Source organism: Apodemus sylvaticus, chromosome 3, assembly GCF_947179515.1.
Source record: "Apodemus sylvaticus chromosome 3, mApoSyl1.1, whole genome shotgun sequence".
Taxonomy (NCBI): Eukaryota; Metazoa; Chordata; class Mammalia; order Rodentia; family Muridae; genus Apodemus; species Apodemus sylvaticus.
The window spans coordinates 86,327,952-86,344,651 of record NC_067474.1 but is presented as its reverse complement, the minus strand read 5'-3'; the positions used below and the strand labels follow the sequence as shown (position 1 = coordinate 86,344,651).

Genomic DNA, 16,700 nt, shown 5'->3' with positions numbered 1-16,700 from the left:
TTGTTTTTTTTTTTTTTCGAGACAGGGTTTCTCTGTGTAGCCCTGGCTGTCCTGGAACTCACTCTATAGACCAGGCTGGCCTTGAACTCAGAAATCTGCCTGCCTCTTTCTCCCAAGTGCTGGAATTAAAGGTGTGTGCCACCACCGCCTGGCTTTACTTGGTGATTTTAGCCCTGAGTTTGATGATTTCCTGGCTTCTACTCTGCTTGGGTGTATTAGCTTCTTTCTGTTCTAGGGCTTTTACGTGTACTGTTAAGCTGTTAGTATATGCTCTCTCCAGTTTCTTTTTGGAGGCACTCAGGGCTATGAGTTTTCCTCTTAGCACTGCTTTCATTGTGTCCCATACATTTGGATATGTTGTGCCTTCATTTTCATTAAATTCTAAAAAGGTTTTGATTTCTTTCTTATTTCTCCCTTGACCAAGGTATCATTGAGTAGAGCATTGTTCAACTTCCATGAGTATGTGGGCTTTCTGTTGTTTTTGTTGCTATTGAAGAAGAACCATAATCTGTAGTGATCTGTTAGGAGGCATGGGATTATTCCAATCTTCTTGTATCTGTTGAGGTCTGTTTTGTCAGTAATTATATGGTCAGTTTTGGAGACAGTACCATGATGTGCTGAGAAGAAGATATATTTTTATGATTTAGGATGAAATATTTTATAGATATCTATTAAACCCATTTGGTCCAAAATTTCTGTTAGCTTCACCGTGTCTCTGTTTAGTTTGTGTTTCACTGATTTGGCCATTGAGGAGAGTGGGGTGTTGATGTCATCCACACTTATTGTGTGAGGTACAATGTGTGCTTTGAGATTTAGTAAAGTTCCCTTTAGGAATGAGGATGCCTTTCATTTCGAGCATAGATGTTCAGAACTGAGAGTTCTTCTTGGTAGATATTTCCTTTCATGAGTATCAAGTGCTCTTCCGTGTCTTTTTTTATGTCTTTTGGTTGAAAGTCAGTTTTATCCCTTATAAGAATGGCACTCCATCTTGTTTCATGGAACTATTTATTTAGAAAATTGTTTTCCAGCCATTTACTCTTAGGTAGTGTTTGTCTTTGACACTGAGGTGCATTTCCTGTATGCAGTAAAAAGGTGGGTCCTGTTTATATGTCCAGTATGTTAGTCTATGTCTTTTTATTGGGGAATTGAGTCTATTGATGTTAAGAAATATTTAGGAATAGTGATTGTTGCTTCCTATTATTTTTGATGCTATTTTTATGTTTGAGTGGTTATCTTCTTTTGGGTTTGTTGAAAGAAGATTACTTTCTTGCTTTTTCTAGAGTATAGTTTCCGTCCTTCTGATGGTGTTCGCCATCTATTATCCATTGTAGGGCTGTATTTGTGAAAAGATATTGTGTAAATTTGGTTTTATCATAGAATATCTTGGTTTCTCCATCTAAGGTGACTGAGAGTTTTGCTGGGTATAGTAGTCTGTATTGACATTTGTGTTCTCTTAGGGTCAGTATGAGATTTGTCCAGGATCTTCTTGCTTTCTTGGTCTCTGGTGAGAAGTCTGGTGTAATTCTGATAGGTCTTCCTTTATATGTTACTTGGCCTTTTCCCCTTACTGCTTTTAATATTCTTTCTTTGTTTCGTACATTTGGTGTTTTGATTATTATGTGACAGGAGGAATTTCTGTTTTGGTCCATTCTGTTTGGAGTGCTGTAGGCTTCTTTTATATTCATGGGCATCTCTCTCTTTAGGTTAGGGAAGTTTTTTCTATAATTTTGTTAAGATATTTACTGGCTCTTTAAGTTGTAAATCTTCACTCTCTTCTATACCTATAATCCTTATGCTTGGTCTTTTCATTGTGTTCTGGATTTCCTGGATGTTTTGGGTTACAAGCTTTTTGCAGTTTGCATTTTCTTTGACTGTTGAGTCAATGCTTTCTCTGGTGTCTTCAGCACCTGAGATTCTTTCTTCCATCTCTTGTATTCTGTTGTTGATGCTTGCATCTATGACTCATGATTTCTTGCCAAAGTTTTCTATCTCCAGAATTCTATCTTTTTTTAAATTGATATATTTTTTATTTACATTTCAAATGATTTCCCCTTTTCTGGACCCCCACTCCCCGAAAGTCCCATCAGCCCCCTTCCCTCCCCGTTTTCCCACCCAACCCTTCCCACTTCCCTGTTCTGGTTTTGCCCTATACTGCTTCACTGAGTCTTTCCAGAACAAGGGCCACTCCTCCGTTCTTCTTGTACCTCATTTGATGTGTGGATTATGTTTTGGGTATTCCAGTTTTCTAGGTTAACACCCACTTATTAGTGAGTGCATACCATGATTCATCTTTTGAGTCTGGGTTACCTCACTTAGTATGATGTTCTCCAGCTCCATCCATTTGCCTAAGAATTTCATGAATTCATTGTTTCTAATGGCTGAATAGTACTCCATTGTGTAGATATACCACATTTTTTGCATCCACTCTTCTGTTGAGGGATATCTGGGTTCTTTCCAGCTTCTGGCAATTATAAATAGGGCTGCTATGAACATAGTGGAGCATGTATCCTTATTACATGCTGGGGAATCTACTGGGTATATGCCCAGGAATGGTATAGCAGGATCTTCTGGAAGTGAGGTGCCAAGTTTTCTGAGGAACTGCCAGACTGATTTCCAGAGTGGTTGTACCGATTTGCAACCCCACCAGCAGTGGAGGAGTGTTCGTTCCTCTTTCTCCATATCCTCGCCAACATCTGCTGTCTCCTGAATTTTCAATCTTAGCCATTCTGACTAGTGTAAGGTGAAATCTCAGGGTTGTTTTGATTTGCATTTCCCTAATGACTAATGAAGTTGAGCATTTTTTAAGATGCTTCTCTTTCATTGGATGCTGAAAAAGCATTTGACAAAATTCAGCATCCTTTCATGCTTAAAGTCTTGGAAAGAACAGGAATTCAAGGCCCATACCTAAACATTGTCAAAGCAATATACAGCAAACTGGTAGCCAGCATCAAACTAAATGGAGAGAAACTTGAAGCAAGTGGGAAACTTGATCCCACTAAAATCAGGGACTAGACAGGGCTGCCCACTTTCTCCTTATCTTTTCAATATTGTACTTGAGGTACTAGCTCGGGCAATTAGACAACATAAGGAGGTCAAAGGGATACAGATTGGAAAGGAAGAAGTCAAACTATCATTATTTGCAGATGATATGATAGTCTACCTAAGTGACCCAAAAAACTCCACTAGAGAACTCCTACAGCTGATAAACAGCTTCAGCAAAGTGGCAGGTTATAAAATCAACTCAAGCAAATCAGTGGCCTTCCTATACTGAAAGGATAAGCAGGCTGAGAAAGAAATTAGGGAAATGACCCCCTTCACAATAGCCACAAACAGTATAAAGTACCTTGGGGTGACTCTTACCAAACATGTGAAAGATCTGTATGACAAGAACTTCAAGTCTATGAAGAAGGAAATGGAAGAAGACCTCAAAAAATGGAAAAACCTCCCATGCTCATGGATCGGCAGGATTAATATAGTTAAAATGGCCATTTTGCCAAAAGCAATATACAGATTCAATGCAATACGCATCAAAATCCCAACTCAATTCTTCACAGAGTTAGAAAGAGCAATCCTCAAATTCATCTGGAATAACAAAAAACCCAGGATAGCTAAAACTATTCTCAACAATAAAAGAAATTCTGGGGGTATCAGTATCCCTGACCTCAAGCAATACTACAGAGCAATAGTGTCAAAAACTGCATGGTATTGGTACAGTGACAGGCAGGTGGATCAATGGAACAGGATTGAAGATCCAGAAATGAACCCACACACCTATGGCCACTTGATCCTCGACAAAGGGGCTGAAAACATCCAATGGAAAAAAGATAGCCTTTTCAACAAATGGTGCTGGTTCAACTGGAGGTCAGCATGCAGAAGAATGGGAATTGATCTATCCTTGTCTCCTTGTACTAAGCTCAACATAAAACCAGACACTCTGAAGCTAATAGAAAAGAAACTGGGGAAGACCCTTGAGGACATCGGTACAGGGGGAAAGTTCCTGAACAGAACACCAATAGCTTATGCTCTAAGATCAAGAATTGACAAATGGGACCTCATAAAATTACAAAGTTTCTGTAAGGCAGAGGACACCATCAAAAGGGCAAATCGGCAACCAACAAATTGGGAAAAGATCTTCACCAACTCTACATCAGATAGAGGGCTAATATCCAATATATATAAAAAACTCAAGAAGTTAGACTCCAGAAAACCAAACAACCATATGAAAAAATGGAGTACAGAGTTAAACAAAGAATTTTCACCTCCAGAATTGTTTCCATTTGTGATTTCTTAGTTGTTTCTACTTCCCTTTTTAGATCCTGGATGGTTCAGTTCAGTTCCTTCACTTGTTTGCTTGTGTTTTCCTGTATTTCTTTAAGGAATTTTTGCATTTCCTCTTTAAGGGCTTCTGCCTGTTGACCCATGTTGTTCTGCATTTCTTTAATTGGTTTTTTTATTTCCTCATTATGGGCTTACCTGTTGACTCATATTCTCCTGTCTTTCTTTCTTTCTTTCTTTCTTTCTTTCTTTCTTTCTTTCTTTCTTTCTTTCTTTCTTTCTTTCTTTCTTTCTTTCTTTCTTTCTTTCTTTCTTTCTTTCTTTTTGGTTTTTTTTTTGAGACAGGGTTTCTCTGTGTAGCCCTGGCTGACCTGGAACTCATTGTAGACCAGGCTGGCCTCGAACTCAGAAATCTGCCTGCTTCTGCTTCCCAAGTACTGGGACTAAAGGTGTGCGCCACCACTGCCCTGCTGTCCTGTATTTCTTTAAGGGATTTTTGTGTTTCCTTTTTAAGGGCTTCTGCCTGTTGACTCATTTTCTCCTGTACTTCTTTAAGGGAGTTACTTATGTACTTCTTGAAATCCTCTATCAGCCTCTTGAGATGTGATTTTAAATCCAGATGTTGCTTTTCTGGTGTGTTGGCGTATACAGGACTTGCTGTTGTGGGAAAACTTGGTTCAGATGGTGCCATAATGCCTTGGTTTCTGTTGGTAATGTTCTTGCATTTGCCTTCTGCCATTTGGTTATCTCTGGTGTTAGTTGGTATTGTTTTCTCTGACTGTGGCTTATCTGTCAGGCAAGCCTCTGTATCTGTGCTCCTGGGAGACCCAATCTTTCTGTGTACACAGGTATGTAGGTACTCCTGTGAGACCCACTCTCTTGTGGTTGAATTTGGGCATGTAGCTCTATGGCCTCAATAAACTCTGGGTGCAGGAGGAAATCAGAAGACTCCTGTGTCAGGCTGCTTCTAGACTCTTGTATCCTCAGGGTTTCTGGCTGTTTCTTTTGAGCAGCAGGGGTGGTCCTACTTGTGCTGTCTGGCCTCCGTGCATTCCTAAGTGTTTAGTTACCTCCTTGTGCCACTTGGATATGGTGCATGGTGGCAAATGGTGGTCCCAAGAGGGAGACAGAAACCAGAGGACTTTCACCAGAGGGTTCAGGGCTTGATCCTTTGAGCAGCGGGGTAGGTTCTACCTGTGCAGTCAGACCTCTCCGAACTCTTGGGTGGTTAAGCTACCTTCCTATGCCACTTGGGCATGGTTATATAACTTTTATTATGTTGGAATATGGTTCCTACAGTTCTGCTTGTTTGTTCTAGAGCTTTTATTATGAAGGTATGTTGAGTCTTATCAAAGACTTTATTTTTTGCTTCTATTGAGATGATCATATGATTCTTGCATTTTTTGTTTATTTATTTGGTTTATTACCTTTATTTCTTATATATGTTGCACTCCTATCACTGGGATGAGGCCAACTTGATCATGAGTTATACACTTTTTGATACCTGCCTGCTTTCAATTTGTAAGTATTTTATTGAGGGGGGTGTTGAATCTATGTAGATCAGTGATACAGACAGACACACACACACACACACACACACACACACATACACACACCAGTGTGTGAAAGTATGTGGTTTCCTGGTTTTTCTATTAGAGTAATAAGGGCTTTATAGAAAGAATTTAGAAATACTTTATGTTTCTATTTTTTGAATACTTTAAGAACTATTTGGTGGCGGTGCATCCTTATAGAAGCAGGGGGAGGGGATATGGGATAGAGGATTTCTGGAGGGGAAGCCAGGAAAGGGGATAACATTTGAAATTAAAAAAAAAACCCAATAAAAGAAAAGAAGGAAAAAAAAGAGCACTATTGGTTATAGACCTTCTTTGGAAGTCTATTAGAATTCTGCTTTTCCTTTACAGGTGATGAATCTACCAATCATGAACCAGCCAGGTAAATGATTACTACTTGTTTTACTTTTATTTTCATTGATATGAAAAATACTCTGACAAAAAGGAACTTAAGGGAAGAAAAGGTTATCGCAGGTTATAACATCAGCACAAATTCATTGTGAAGAGAAATTAAGGCATGAAGTCAAGGTAGGAACTTGAAGGCAGCCCTATTCCATACAGCAAGCACTAACCAAGGAAACTACTTATCAGCTAATTGGTACCACAGGGACCATAGCTTTTTTATGGTTTCAGGAAATGGTGTTGTTCATAGTCACTTGGCCCTACTATATCAATTAATAATCATGTCAATTACCCACAGAAATGTCTGCAGGCCAATTTGATCTTCTTTTCAGTTTTTGTGATAAAAATCATTTAAAAATAAATAAAAAGTCAACGTGCAGGGGCGAAATGATTAATTTCATTCTATAATTATAGGTAAGAGCTTAGGGAAACCAGTGTGGCAGGAACTGAAGGCAAGACATGGAGGCAGAAACGAAAGCAGAGTACACAGAGGAATGCTATTTACTGGTTTACTCCTCTGGTTTGCTTAGTTACATTTCTTAATATCTCTAGTTCATCATTTGGATATGGTACCACCAAGAATAAGCTGGACCCTTCTACATTAATTAATAATCATAGAAAATGTCCCTATAGATGTGATCAGTGGCTAGTTTGAGACAAACAATTCCTCAAGTCATGTTTTTTTTTTTCTTTTTGTGTATGCCTAAAAGTTTGGGTCAAGTGACAAAGCTATATAGTAGAATCTACCCTTTTTTTAACTTGGCAACAAACATATTATTGCTAAACAATAACTTTTTTTTAAACTTTGTGCCCAAGATCTCATGTTCACATCATAATATAAAATACAATCCCACTTTTAATAAAACAAACTCATATGGTCTTTAAAAATGGCAGTGGAGTTGAACCTATAAGCACTTGTGCTGAGAACCAAACTCAGGTTCTCTGCTAGATTAGTAAGTACTTAACTGTTGAGCCATCTCTCCAGCCTTGAGTATCTTTGTATTTTCCCTTTATTTTCCTTCAGTGACTTTACAGTTGTAATATGTTTGTAAAAGAGTCTACCAACTCTGTTAACAACTATTATTAGCCTAGATATTTACCCACATCGTTAGCTAATGTTCTCTGTTCTTGTTATTCAATGCTAGGACCAAACTGATAGATGGAATACAGTGTTGGAAAGGTTACTTGAAAAAAAGGAAAATTCAAAACTTACTTTTTTCCCTTTCTCTAGTGTGAGTATGTGCATGTGTGTTCATGTATTGTCTATTGCTGCATAGTCACTTAATACCAATTTAGCAGACAGAACACTCTACATTTATTATCTGCTACTGTTTGCTTTTAGCTCTAGAAGCTGGACTTTTCCTTTCTTGAAAATTCCTAGTTGTATCATACCTTCACTCCTCATCTGCCACTGTCATTAGGAAGGCATGAGATCATTGTGATTATGACTCAGGATTTTGAAAAATATTTTTCTTTAAAAGCCCCCAAATCTACATCATGATCTTCCTGCCCTCTGTCAAATGAACTGACATAAAGGATTTAAGTCTTCTTCTAACTTTAAAACCTCAAGGTTACCTGTCTTAGATCCTTTTCATTTGAAGTCACATTTTCTTTTGGAATAAAATATCTTAGCAACAATCATTTACATGCACATCAGACATAATTAGACACTCATCATATATTGAACTGAGATGGATGAATGAAAAATAAAAAAGCATAAGTCCGTTCTCTTCATCACGGACAGCTTTGCAAGTTCTTTACTGGACAACAACATTCAAATGAGTTGACTGACTAATTTAATGCTCAAAGGAGACATATTTATGGGCCAGCAACTGTTCTAGGCTTCATCTCGATTATTAAAATAAAGTTTAAATTTTAGAGACTAAAAGTCAACATTCTCTTAAAAAGTCCAGTAGTTATACTGCCAGTTTCTATAAAATCCAAATATGTTATGGTATAATATCTTTTTTAAAAAAATCACCAGGGCACAGGAACAATCATCTCAAATCAAAACCAAACTGTGAATATACCACACTGTCCAGTGTCTAGGACTCACTCATGATCTTTTGGCTCCAAAGGGCTTGAGCAACCCCGCCACTGCAGCTCCATGATCAATGGTACACACAGAGGCTCAGTGTGCTCCACTCTACAACTACCACTGTTCTTGGTGCTCATCCCATGGTCATGCACCTGAGACTACATCTACATAGTAGACGCCTAGATTCTCTCCAGGAACACTGGTCCTATCACATGCTACAAATTTTCAGCTTTTTTCTATGACCCTTTCAATCCTGGAATTTCTACTGCAATCGAGGCTGCACTATCATAAATGACTATGCCTAGATGCTCTTCTGGAACTCTCAACCAACCATATAGTGTCAAGCCTTAGCTCTTCATCATGACATTTTTACGACTTCAAGAGTAGTATGATGTGGGAGACTCTTACATATTAGCATGTTTTGCTCTCAGGTTGAGATATTTTGGTTCTTTCTGGACCATAGTGTCTCTGTGCTGATTCTAAGGAAATACTTCCTAGAAGATTTCACCTCAGTTCTGGTGATCTAATAAATAATAATTGATTTTTCTCTCCTAGATAACATTATTAATTGTTCCACTTAAGCAAACAAGGTTTCTCTTTCACAAAGTCTGAATACAAAGTATCACAAAAACAACTCTGATAGAAGCTTTTCCTCCTTGTAAAACTTCACAAGCCAAGCCCTCATTGTTTACATTGCTTTCAGCATTATATCCCATTTTTTCACAGAATAGTTCATTAAGCTCTAACACTTAATTTCCTTTGGGGCCCAAAGCTCCAAAATCCTGCAACAATCTTTTCTATTACCCAATATGTCCAGGTTTGTCACAGCAAGACCCTACTTCTGGTACCAATATTTTTAATAAATAACATGCTTCTTTTGAGGCAGGGACTGAAGCACAGGACCTGAAGGACCATTGCTTGCTTGTCCCAAAGGCTTGCCCTGCTACCTTTCTTATTCCGCCCAAGCCTGCCAGCTCAGGCATGCTACAAACCACAATGGGCACAGGACATGCTACAACAATTAGTTATCAAGAAGATGACCCACAGGTATGCCTGTGTTTTAATGCAGTTTTAATTGATGAAGTACCTCAATTGAGATCCACTCTTCACAGGAGTGTCTAGGATTTGTGTCTAGTTGACAAAAGCTAAGAAGCACACTAGATACTTTTAAGTTGTATCAAGTTGACAGTTAAATCTATCTACCCAGGAAATTACATGAAAGTTTCAGAAGGAAAAATAATGGTAAAGAGAAAGAAGAATAAGATTAAGAAAAAGGTAAGTCATTTTTTTTTTGAAGTATGTACTTACCATTTTCTCAAATGGATTCTTTTATTTCCCTGGAATACGACAAAACCTGCAGCAGTGAATCCTAAAAATGCCGTAGCACCTCTTGAATCCTGTAGAAATAAAAATAAAGAAGTATTTGGGTTGAGAAGTATAATGATAAATGACATGCTCTTTGTCCTTCATCTTGGGCTAATTTGAATCAAGGCCAACAACTATAGTCATAAATTAAGTTTTTAAGATGGAATTCTAAAGAATATGACTTCTAAACTCTGGACAAAATCTGGGGTTATGTATTGTTTCTCCTCCAGAAAACAACATCTTATCCTAGCAGGAACCCTCTAGTTTCTAGGGTTCTGAGTTGCTTGTGCTCTGCATCTTCTCTGTACTGTCAGAAAACTGTTCTTGGTTGCCATTATCCCTCTAACACAAAGAAACCAATGCCTTAAGCATTTTGCCCACCCAATTCAACCATATGCAGAATTCCTAACAATATCCATATACAAATCACCAGAAAAAGCCTACTTATCTCCCGACTAAACCTGAAATTCTAAGCAACTCATGGATAATATAAGGTCAAAACATAACAGAAAAATCCAGTCATTTTTCAAACAAGAAAATAAACAGAGGTAATTATATTTCTATAAAGAATTCATGCCACTAAAAGAAATAAACATATTTATATCATTACAAGAGGCATCTGAGAAATATCATAAAACAATTGTATAGTCAGAAAAAGATGCATGTGTCAATATAGACAAGTAGACGTATCCTTGTGCACACCAGTGTCACGTGGCGGCCTCACCTAAATGCTCACAGTACCTGAGGTAATCAGGGTTGGGTAAGCTCTGGGAAAACAGATATCTATGAAGTTCCTAAGTACTTATGATGAGAAGACTGAGCTGAGTACTATAGATCTAGAACTTAGTGAATAATCTGTCTTGGTCTGGGAAAATGTATATGCTCAAAGAGTAAGTCCAAAACTTATTTTTCATATCCTGATTGACATGAACTCTTAGTATAGAATTAGTGCTATTATTTTGTTGATCTACAATTAAAATTCATGGAAGTAAATATTGATTACATGAATAATATTTTGAGAATATAAACACAACACTACATTATAAAATTAATAAGATAAAAACTGTATGTATTGTGAGAAAGCTAAATTGGCAAAGTACCATTCATGTATAAAGATCTGAGTTGATATCCTCAAATCCACACTTAAAATTACCTAGACATAACAATGTGTACCTGTATCTCTAGCCTTGGATATAGAACTAGGGAGAATTATTTTAAAAATACCAGCCTAGCTAAATCAGTAAGCTCCCAGTTCACTGAGAGACACTTTAATAAAATTAAGGTGCAGAGACATTAATGAGAGACACTAAAGACTAACCCTTAGGTATTCATATGTAAGCCCATATAAGTACACATTCACACATACATATATCACATGAGAGAGAGAGAGAGGGAGGAAGGGAGAGAGAAAAGAATCTATAGCTCTAAGATAGAGTACAGGCGATTCTGATAAAAATTGTTTATATTTCACCCTTGTAAATGTTGCCAAATAATATGGAAAAGAAAAAGAAAAAAATTAACAAATATGTTCAGTTAATATAACTGATAAATTGAGAAACCATTGACTTATTCCTGCTGGTTTTGTTTCTTCTTGCAGTCTATATCAATCAAGTCACACATTCAGTAACCATACTCATGGTCAATGTTTACACTTTCAAATTAAAACAGAAAGGGGGAGCTGCTGAGCCCTATAGAGCCAAGTGCAAAGGATGGTATGACAGTTCCTGCCCCTGGAGAAATGCCAACAGATCATGATCTCCACTGATGTGGATGGTTGCTAAACATAAGGTCCATTTGTATATTTTACTTTATGTTTGTCCCTGGGAAAATGTCCTCTCTGTCAAGGTTGGTGACTCCATGATAATCAGAGACAGCATGACTCTGGGAGGTGAGGGTACATCTAATGTCCTTAGCAAAATAATGAACACTGTGACCTTCAGGATAGCTCTTAAGGCTGTGGGAAATAACTCTAAAATATGATTTTGAAAATATATAAATAGGATATTAAATATAAGGATATTAATATCCTGTCTCTCACTGGACTGGGAACTTTTTGATTAGGTTAGGCTGATATTTTCAAATAATCCTCCTTCATTCCATAACCAAGACTAGGGTTACAGGTACACATTATTATGTCTAGATAATTTTAAGTGTGGATTTGAGGATGTGAACTCAAATCTTTATGAATGGATGGTACTTTGCCAATTTAGCTCTCTCCCAAGACACAGTTTTTCCCTCAAAATGTAATGATCCAATATGAGTTATATGAGGGTTTCACAAACCTAAAGAAACAGAGACAGCTATACTATGAGCCAGCTTGTCAGATATTAAGGAAGGAGATGAAGAGATTTGAGGAGTTGTGATTTCAGGGCAAGATCCCACCAAAGTAAGTTTATTGTTTGTGCTTACAAGAGCAGGCAGCTTCCCAAATTCAATATCAGTTTGGGACAGAGAGAAGTTAGGCACATGCATAGTGACAAAGGCAATCTGAGAGTAAGATCCCACCATGCTAACCTATTGTCTCTGCTTACAAAGGCAGGCAGATCTTTGAATTCATTTGCCATGTACTTGCTGTGGAGAAATATGTACTTGCTGTGGAGAAAGAGGAACACTCCTCCACTGCTGGTAGGATTGCAAGCTGGTACAACCACTCTGGAAATCAGTCTGGCGGTCCCTCAGAAAACTGGGCATTACACTTTCAGAGGACCCTGTTATACCACTCCTAGGCATATAGCCAGGGGTTTCCCCAGCATGCAATAAGGACACATGTTCCACTAATGTTCATAGCAGCCTTATTTATAATAGCCAGAAGATGGAAAGAACCTACATGTCCCTCAATGGAGGAATGGATACAGAAAATGTGGTGTATTTACACAATGGAATACTACTCAGCAATTAAAAACAATGAATTAATGAAATTTTTAGGCAAATGGTTGGAACTGAAAAATATCATCCTAAATGAGGTATCCCAATCACAAAAGAATACACATGGAATACAGTCACTGATAAGTGGATATTAATTAGCCCAGAAGCTCTGAATACTCAAGATATAATTAACATATCAAATGATTCCCAGGAAGAAGGAAGGAGAGGTCCCTGGTCCTGGAAAAGCTTGATCCAGCATTGTAGGGGATTACCAGGACAGAGAAATGGGAGGGGGGTGATTAGGGAATGAGCAGAGGGAAGAGGGCTTATGGGGAGGAAGAACCAGAAAAGGGGAAAGCATTTGGAATATAAACAAAGAATATAGAAAATAAAAAAAATATGTACTTGCTCTCCTTTTGTAAGAATCAAGTGGTCATAAAATGCTCACTCATGGGACAATCAAAAGGGAAGCTGGGGTGGACAATTAAACTGATATATAAATAGAAGACTAGGCCTTGTTCTGTGTGAGCTATCTTAATGGGCACTTTGGAAAGCCAGCAGGAGCAGAACACAAGGTTGTCAGCTTGCACATCACCATTGACTTCGAGCTGTTCTTTTCTTGCCACTCCCACTCTTTCCTCAGAACCCTTCTCCAAGCTGAGGCTGGTCCTTGGTAGAAAGATAGATACTGTTTTGCAATCTAATCTGTTAGTTTGCTTATTGGGTTATTGGGACCATTAATATTCAGGTATTGTGTTGTAGGCATTTTTCTCTTTTTTGATTGACTTCTGGGATTGTTTATTACTTGTGTCATCTTGGGTCTAGTCAATACCTTCAAATTGAATTTTTCTTTCTAGTTCTGTCAGTAGAACTAGATTTGTAGATAGAAATTGCTTATATTTGTTTTTGTTATGGAATGTTGGGTATGGTAGTCTGTTGTGTTAACTGTGGTCTCTTATAGACTATCCATCTGGACTCTTCTGGCTTTCAGAGACTTCACTGAAATGTCAGGTGTTATTACAGTGGGCCTGCCTTTAAAAGCCATGTTCCCTTCCCTTCCTTTCCCTTCCTTTCCCTTCCTTTCCATTCCCTTCCCTTCCCTTTCCCCTTTTCTTTTCCTTTTCTTTTTTTCTGCAACATGTAATATTAAAAATCAATCTATATTATCGCCGGCTAGACATCAGCCAGTGGTCTCAGTCTGTTTCCCAGCCTGGCACCGATCCCAAGACCACATGTTTTCCCTTTTGCTAAAGCCTGTCCCACCAAGGCTGGCTCTGCCTCTCCAGAGCTATGAAATTGCTCCCTCTACCCCTCCCCCACAGCTGGGAGCACTACCACACCCACTCAGCACTCCCAAATTTCTGCACAGCTAGTTTGGGTGCACACTTGGAAACCCATGCTCTTCTGTAGTTATTTTTCCCTGGAGCTCAATTGAATCACTGCAAGAAGGAAGACACCAGACAATCTTAGTTTGGAATCAAAAGATAACACAATCAATGGGCGCAGAATCTAACATCCTAAATTTATCAACTATTCCATAAATATTACGGTGACAGATCCTGGTGCATCCGCCACCCGAACTAATAGCTTCCATTCTCCTACATTGTGTCTGCCTTGTTCCTGCAGTCCAAAAACAAGTTTCTCTTTCTCTCCAGACCTGGAAATCCTGCCTCCTCTTCACCCAGTGATTGGCTTTTTGTTGTCTTTATTTAATCAATTAGAGGAAATTTCCTCTACATCTTTCTTTCTTTTTCTTTCTTTCTTTCTTTCTTTCTTTCTTTCTTTCTTTCTTTCTTTCTTTCTTTCTTTCTTTCTTTCTTTCTTTCTTTCTTTCTCTCTCTATCTTTCTCTCTCTATCTTTCTTTCTCTTTCTTTCTTTCTTTTTCTTTCTTTTTTTCTTTCTTTCTTTTGTTTTCTTTTTTTGCAGATTATAACATCCTCTTGTTCTATACATTTAGTGTTCTGATTATTATTTGTCATGGAAAATATATTTTCTAGTACTGTCTATTTTGGTGTACTGGATGTTTCTTGTATTTTGATAGCTCTTTCTTTAGCTTGGGGTAATTTTTCTCAAAAATTGTCTTTTCTTTGACTCTGCCCTGGTTTTGTTTCCCTTCCTCTGTACTTGTTATTTTTATTGTCCAGCATTTCTGGATGCTTTGTACCAAGATTATTTTTATTTTCTAGATTTCACATTTTCTTTGACTAACTTATCAATTTCTTCCACCTTGTCTTCAGATCTGAGTCTCTCTTCTGTCTTTCCATCTATTGGTAAGCATTACATCTGAGCTTCATTTTGACTTCCTGTATTTTTTACATCCTCTTTTTTCATTTTTTGTTGTGTATGTGCATGTTTATATTTCTTTGTTAAATTCTACTTTCATTTATTGAGGTTTTTCATTATTTTATTCATCTGTTCCTGTTTTCACAATCTTTATTAAGTCATTCATATAATTGATATTTTGAGTTCCATGTCATATGTTTCAACTAAATTGCTTTTCCTAGTCATAACACAATAAGGTTGGTGGCTTCTGGAAGAGGCACATTATTTTTTCTGTTCATGTTTGTGTTCTGGTGTTGAGATCTAGACATCTGGAATTCTAACACTGAAGTGGTCCTGGCAGAGATGGTCCTATCTTTGTTGAATGGGGATTTCATTCTGTGTGTGCTGTTTTCCACTCAGGAAAGCAATTGCTGTAGAATCCATGGAAGAGAATATTTTGGTGAGTGGGTAGGTATCACAAAGAAATGGAGATGGGCTGGAAGGAAAAGGTGAAAAGGCTGTAGGACTGCATTAGGAGTAACCTGGGTCTGCATAAAGAGGTAAAGTTTCTATGGAATGAAGGTGGGGTTGGAGGAGTAACTCATGTGTGCAGGCTGCTGTAGTACTAAGAGTACATCTGGAGAATCCAGAATGGAAGACAGGATTCTTCCTTATACTTATAATAAAATTTACCTACCTCAGTGCTAGTCTACCCTACTCATTGGGTCCCATGGTACAGAGAGACATTGTAGATAGGTGGACACAAAAAAGAGTGGATATGGGCTTGATGGAAAGGCTGTAGAGTGACTTTAAGACTATACTTTTTGTTGGTGAAGACCTTAAAAGTAAACTTGTTTGAATATGCTTGCATTATGATAGAAATCATCAATTAGATGAATAAATGGGTACATATTTTGAAAAATGTGGATACTTCAATACAATTAGTGAACATTTCTAGGTCTCTGGCATAGATTCCAATCATCTCTAAAACATGTGACCATAGTTTAATTCTTTTTTTTATTAGATATATTCTTTATTTACATTTCAAATGATTTCCCCTTTCCTGGTCCTCCCTGAAAGTCCCATAAGCCATAATTCTTATTGTTGTGGTATGGCTGTATAAATTTCCTAAGTGTGTTCTGCGAGGCCTACATGCCAATAATTTCTTTTTGGACAAAATGATGATTATATGGTATAACCTGTTGTGTGATGCAGTTACCTTGCATGGGTGAGGGTCCACCCCATAAGTTTCCAATGTGTGAGCTTTCAGGAGTAAGTTGAATTCAGCCATTGCTGGGCTTTGCCCTCTAAAATGACACACACAAAACAAATTAGAGAATTCAAGTGTAATACAATCAATAGAAGCAAGTAGTCCCTTTAATCAATCAAATGCTATTTTATAAGTTAAATATAGAATAAAGACCCTTACATCAATATCACTGGGTACATCTATCAGTATTTCTCACCATGTAGAACCCTTTATGAATGTCATATTTGGTAGCTAATTGTTCAAAAATATACTGCTGTATATTTTCCACTCTAATGAGTATACAGTTAGTCAGTGTTATCAAGTTAACAGTAAGGATGTCCCAAACAAATTAAATACTAATATAAAACAAAATTCAAAATCTCTTCTTTACTACATATTTCAAAAGACTATTCAGGATGAATATTTCTTATTCAGACTAAAAAGTTGGTAATCTTGTTCTTCTGTCAATGATTCTAAACAGAACCTTCTAGGTACAAAAAGTATAAACAATTATACAAAGAGCCCAGAATCATAGGAGAAAATTTCAAATATTAATTCTAGAACTGTCCCCTATTTAGGTAAACAAGCTACAGAGAAAGTGGGGTTAGAAAATACAGATTCAGGAAGAATTGGCTTGTCCACTGGGACTATGTTCTGACTCACACGAATGTC

The 16,700-nt window shown here is 37.5% G+C and overlaps 1 protein-coding gene across 1 annotated transcript in view; it reads right to left on the bottom strand.

Moving 5' to 3' along the window:
* Positions 1-16,700, bottom strand: part of Frmd3 (FERM domain containing 3) — a 207,214-nt gene that overhangs the window by 49,245 nt on the left and 141,269 nt on the right. The window contains exons 7-8 of the mRNA XM_052176669.1: positions 15,999-16,086; positions 9,595-9,683 (exon numbers count right to left, since the gene is read on the bottom strand). Coding sequence (XP_052032629.1) covers positions 9,595-9,683; positions 15,999-16,086 — 177 coding nt within the window. The remainder of the gene's footprint in view (positions 1-9,594; positions 9,684-15,998; positions 16,087-16,700) is intronic.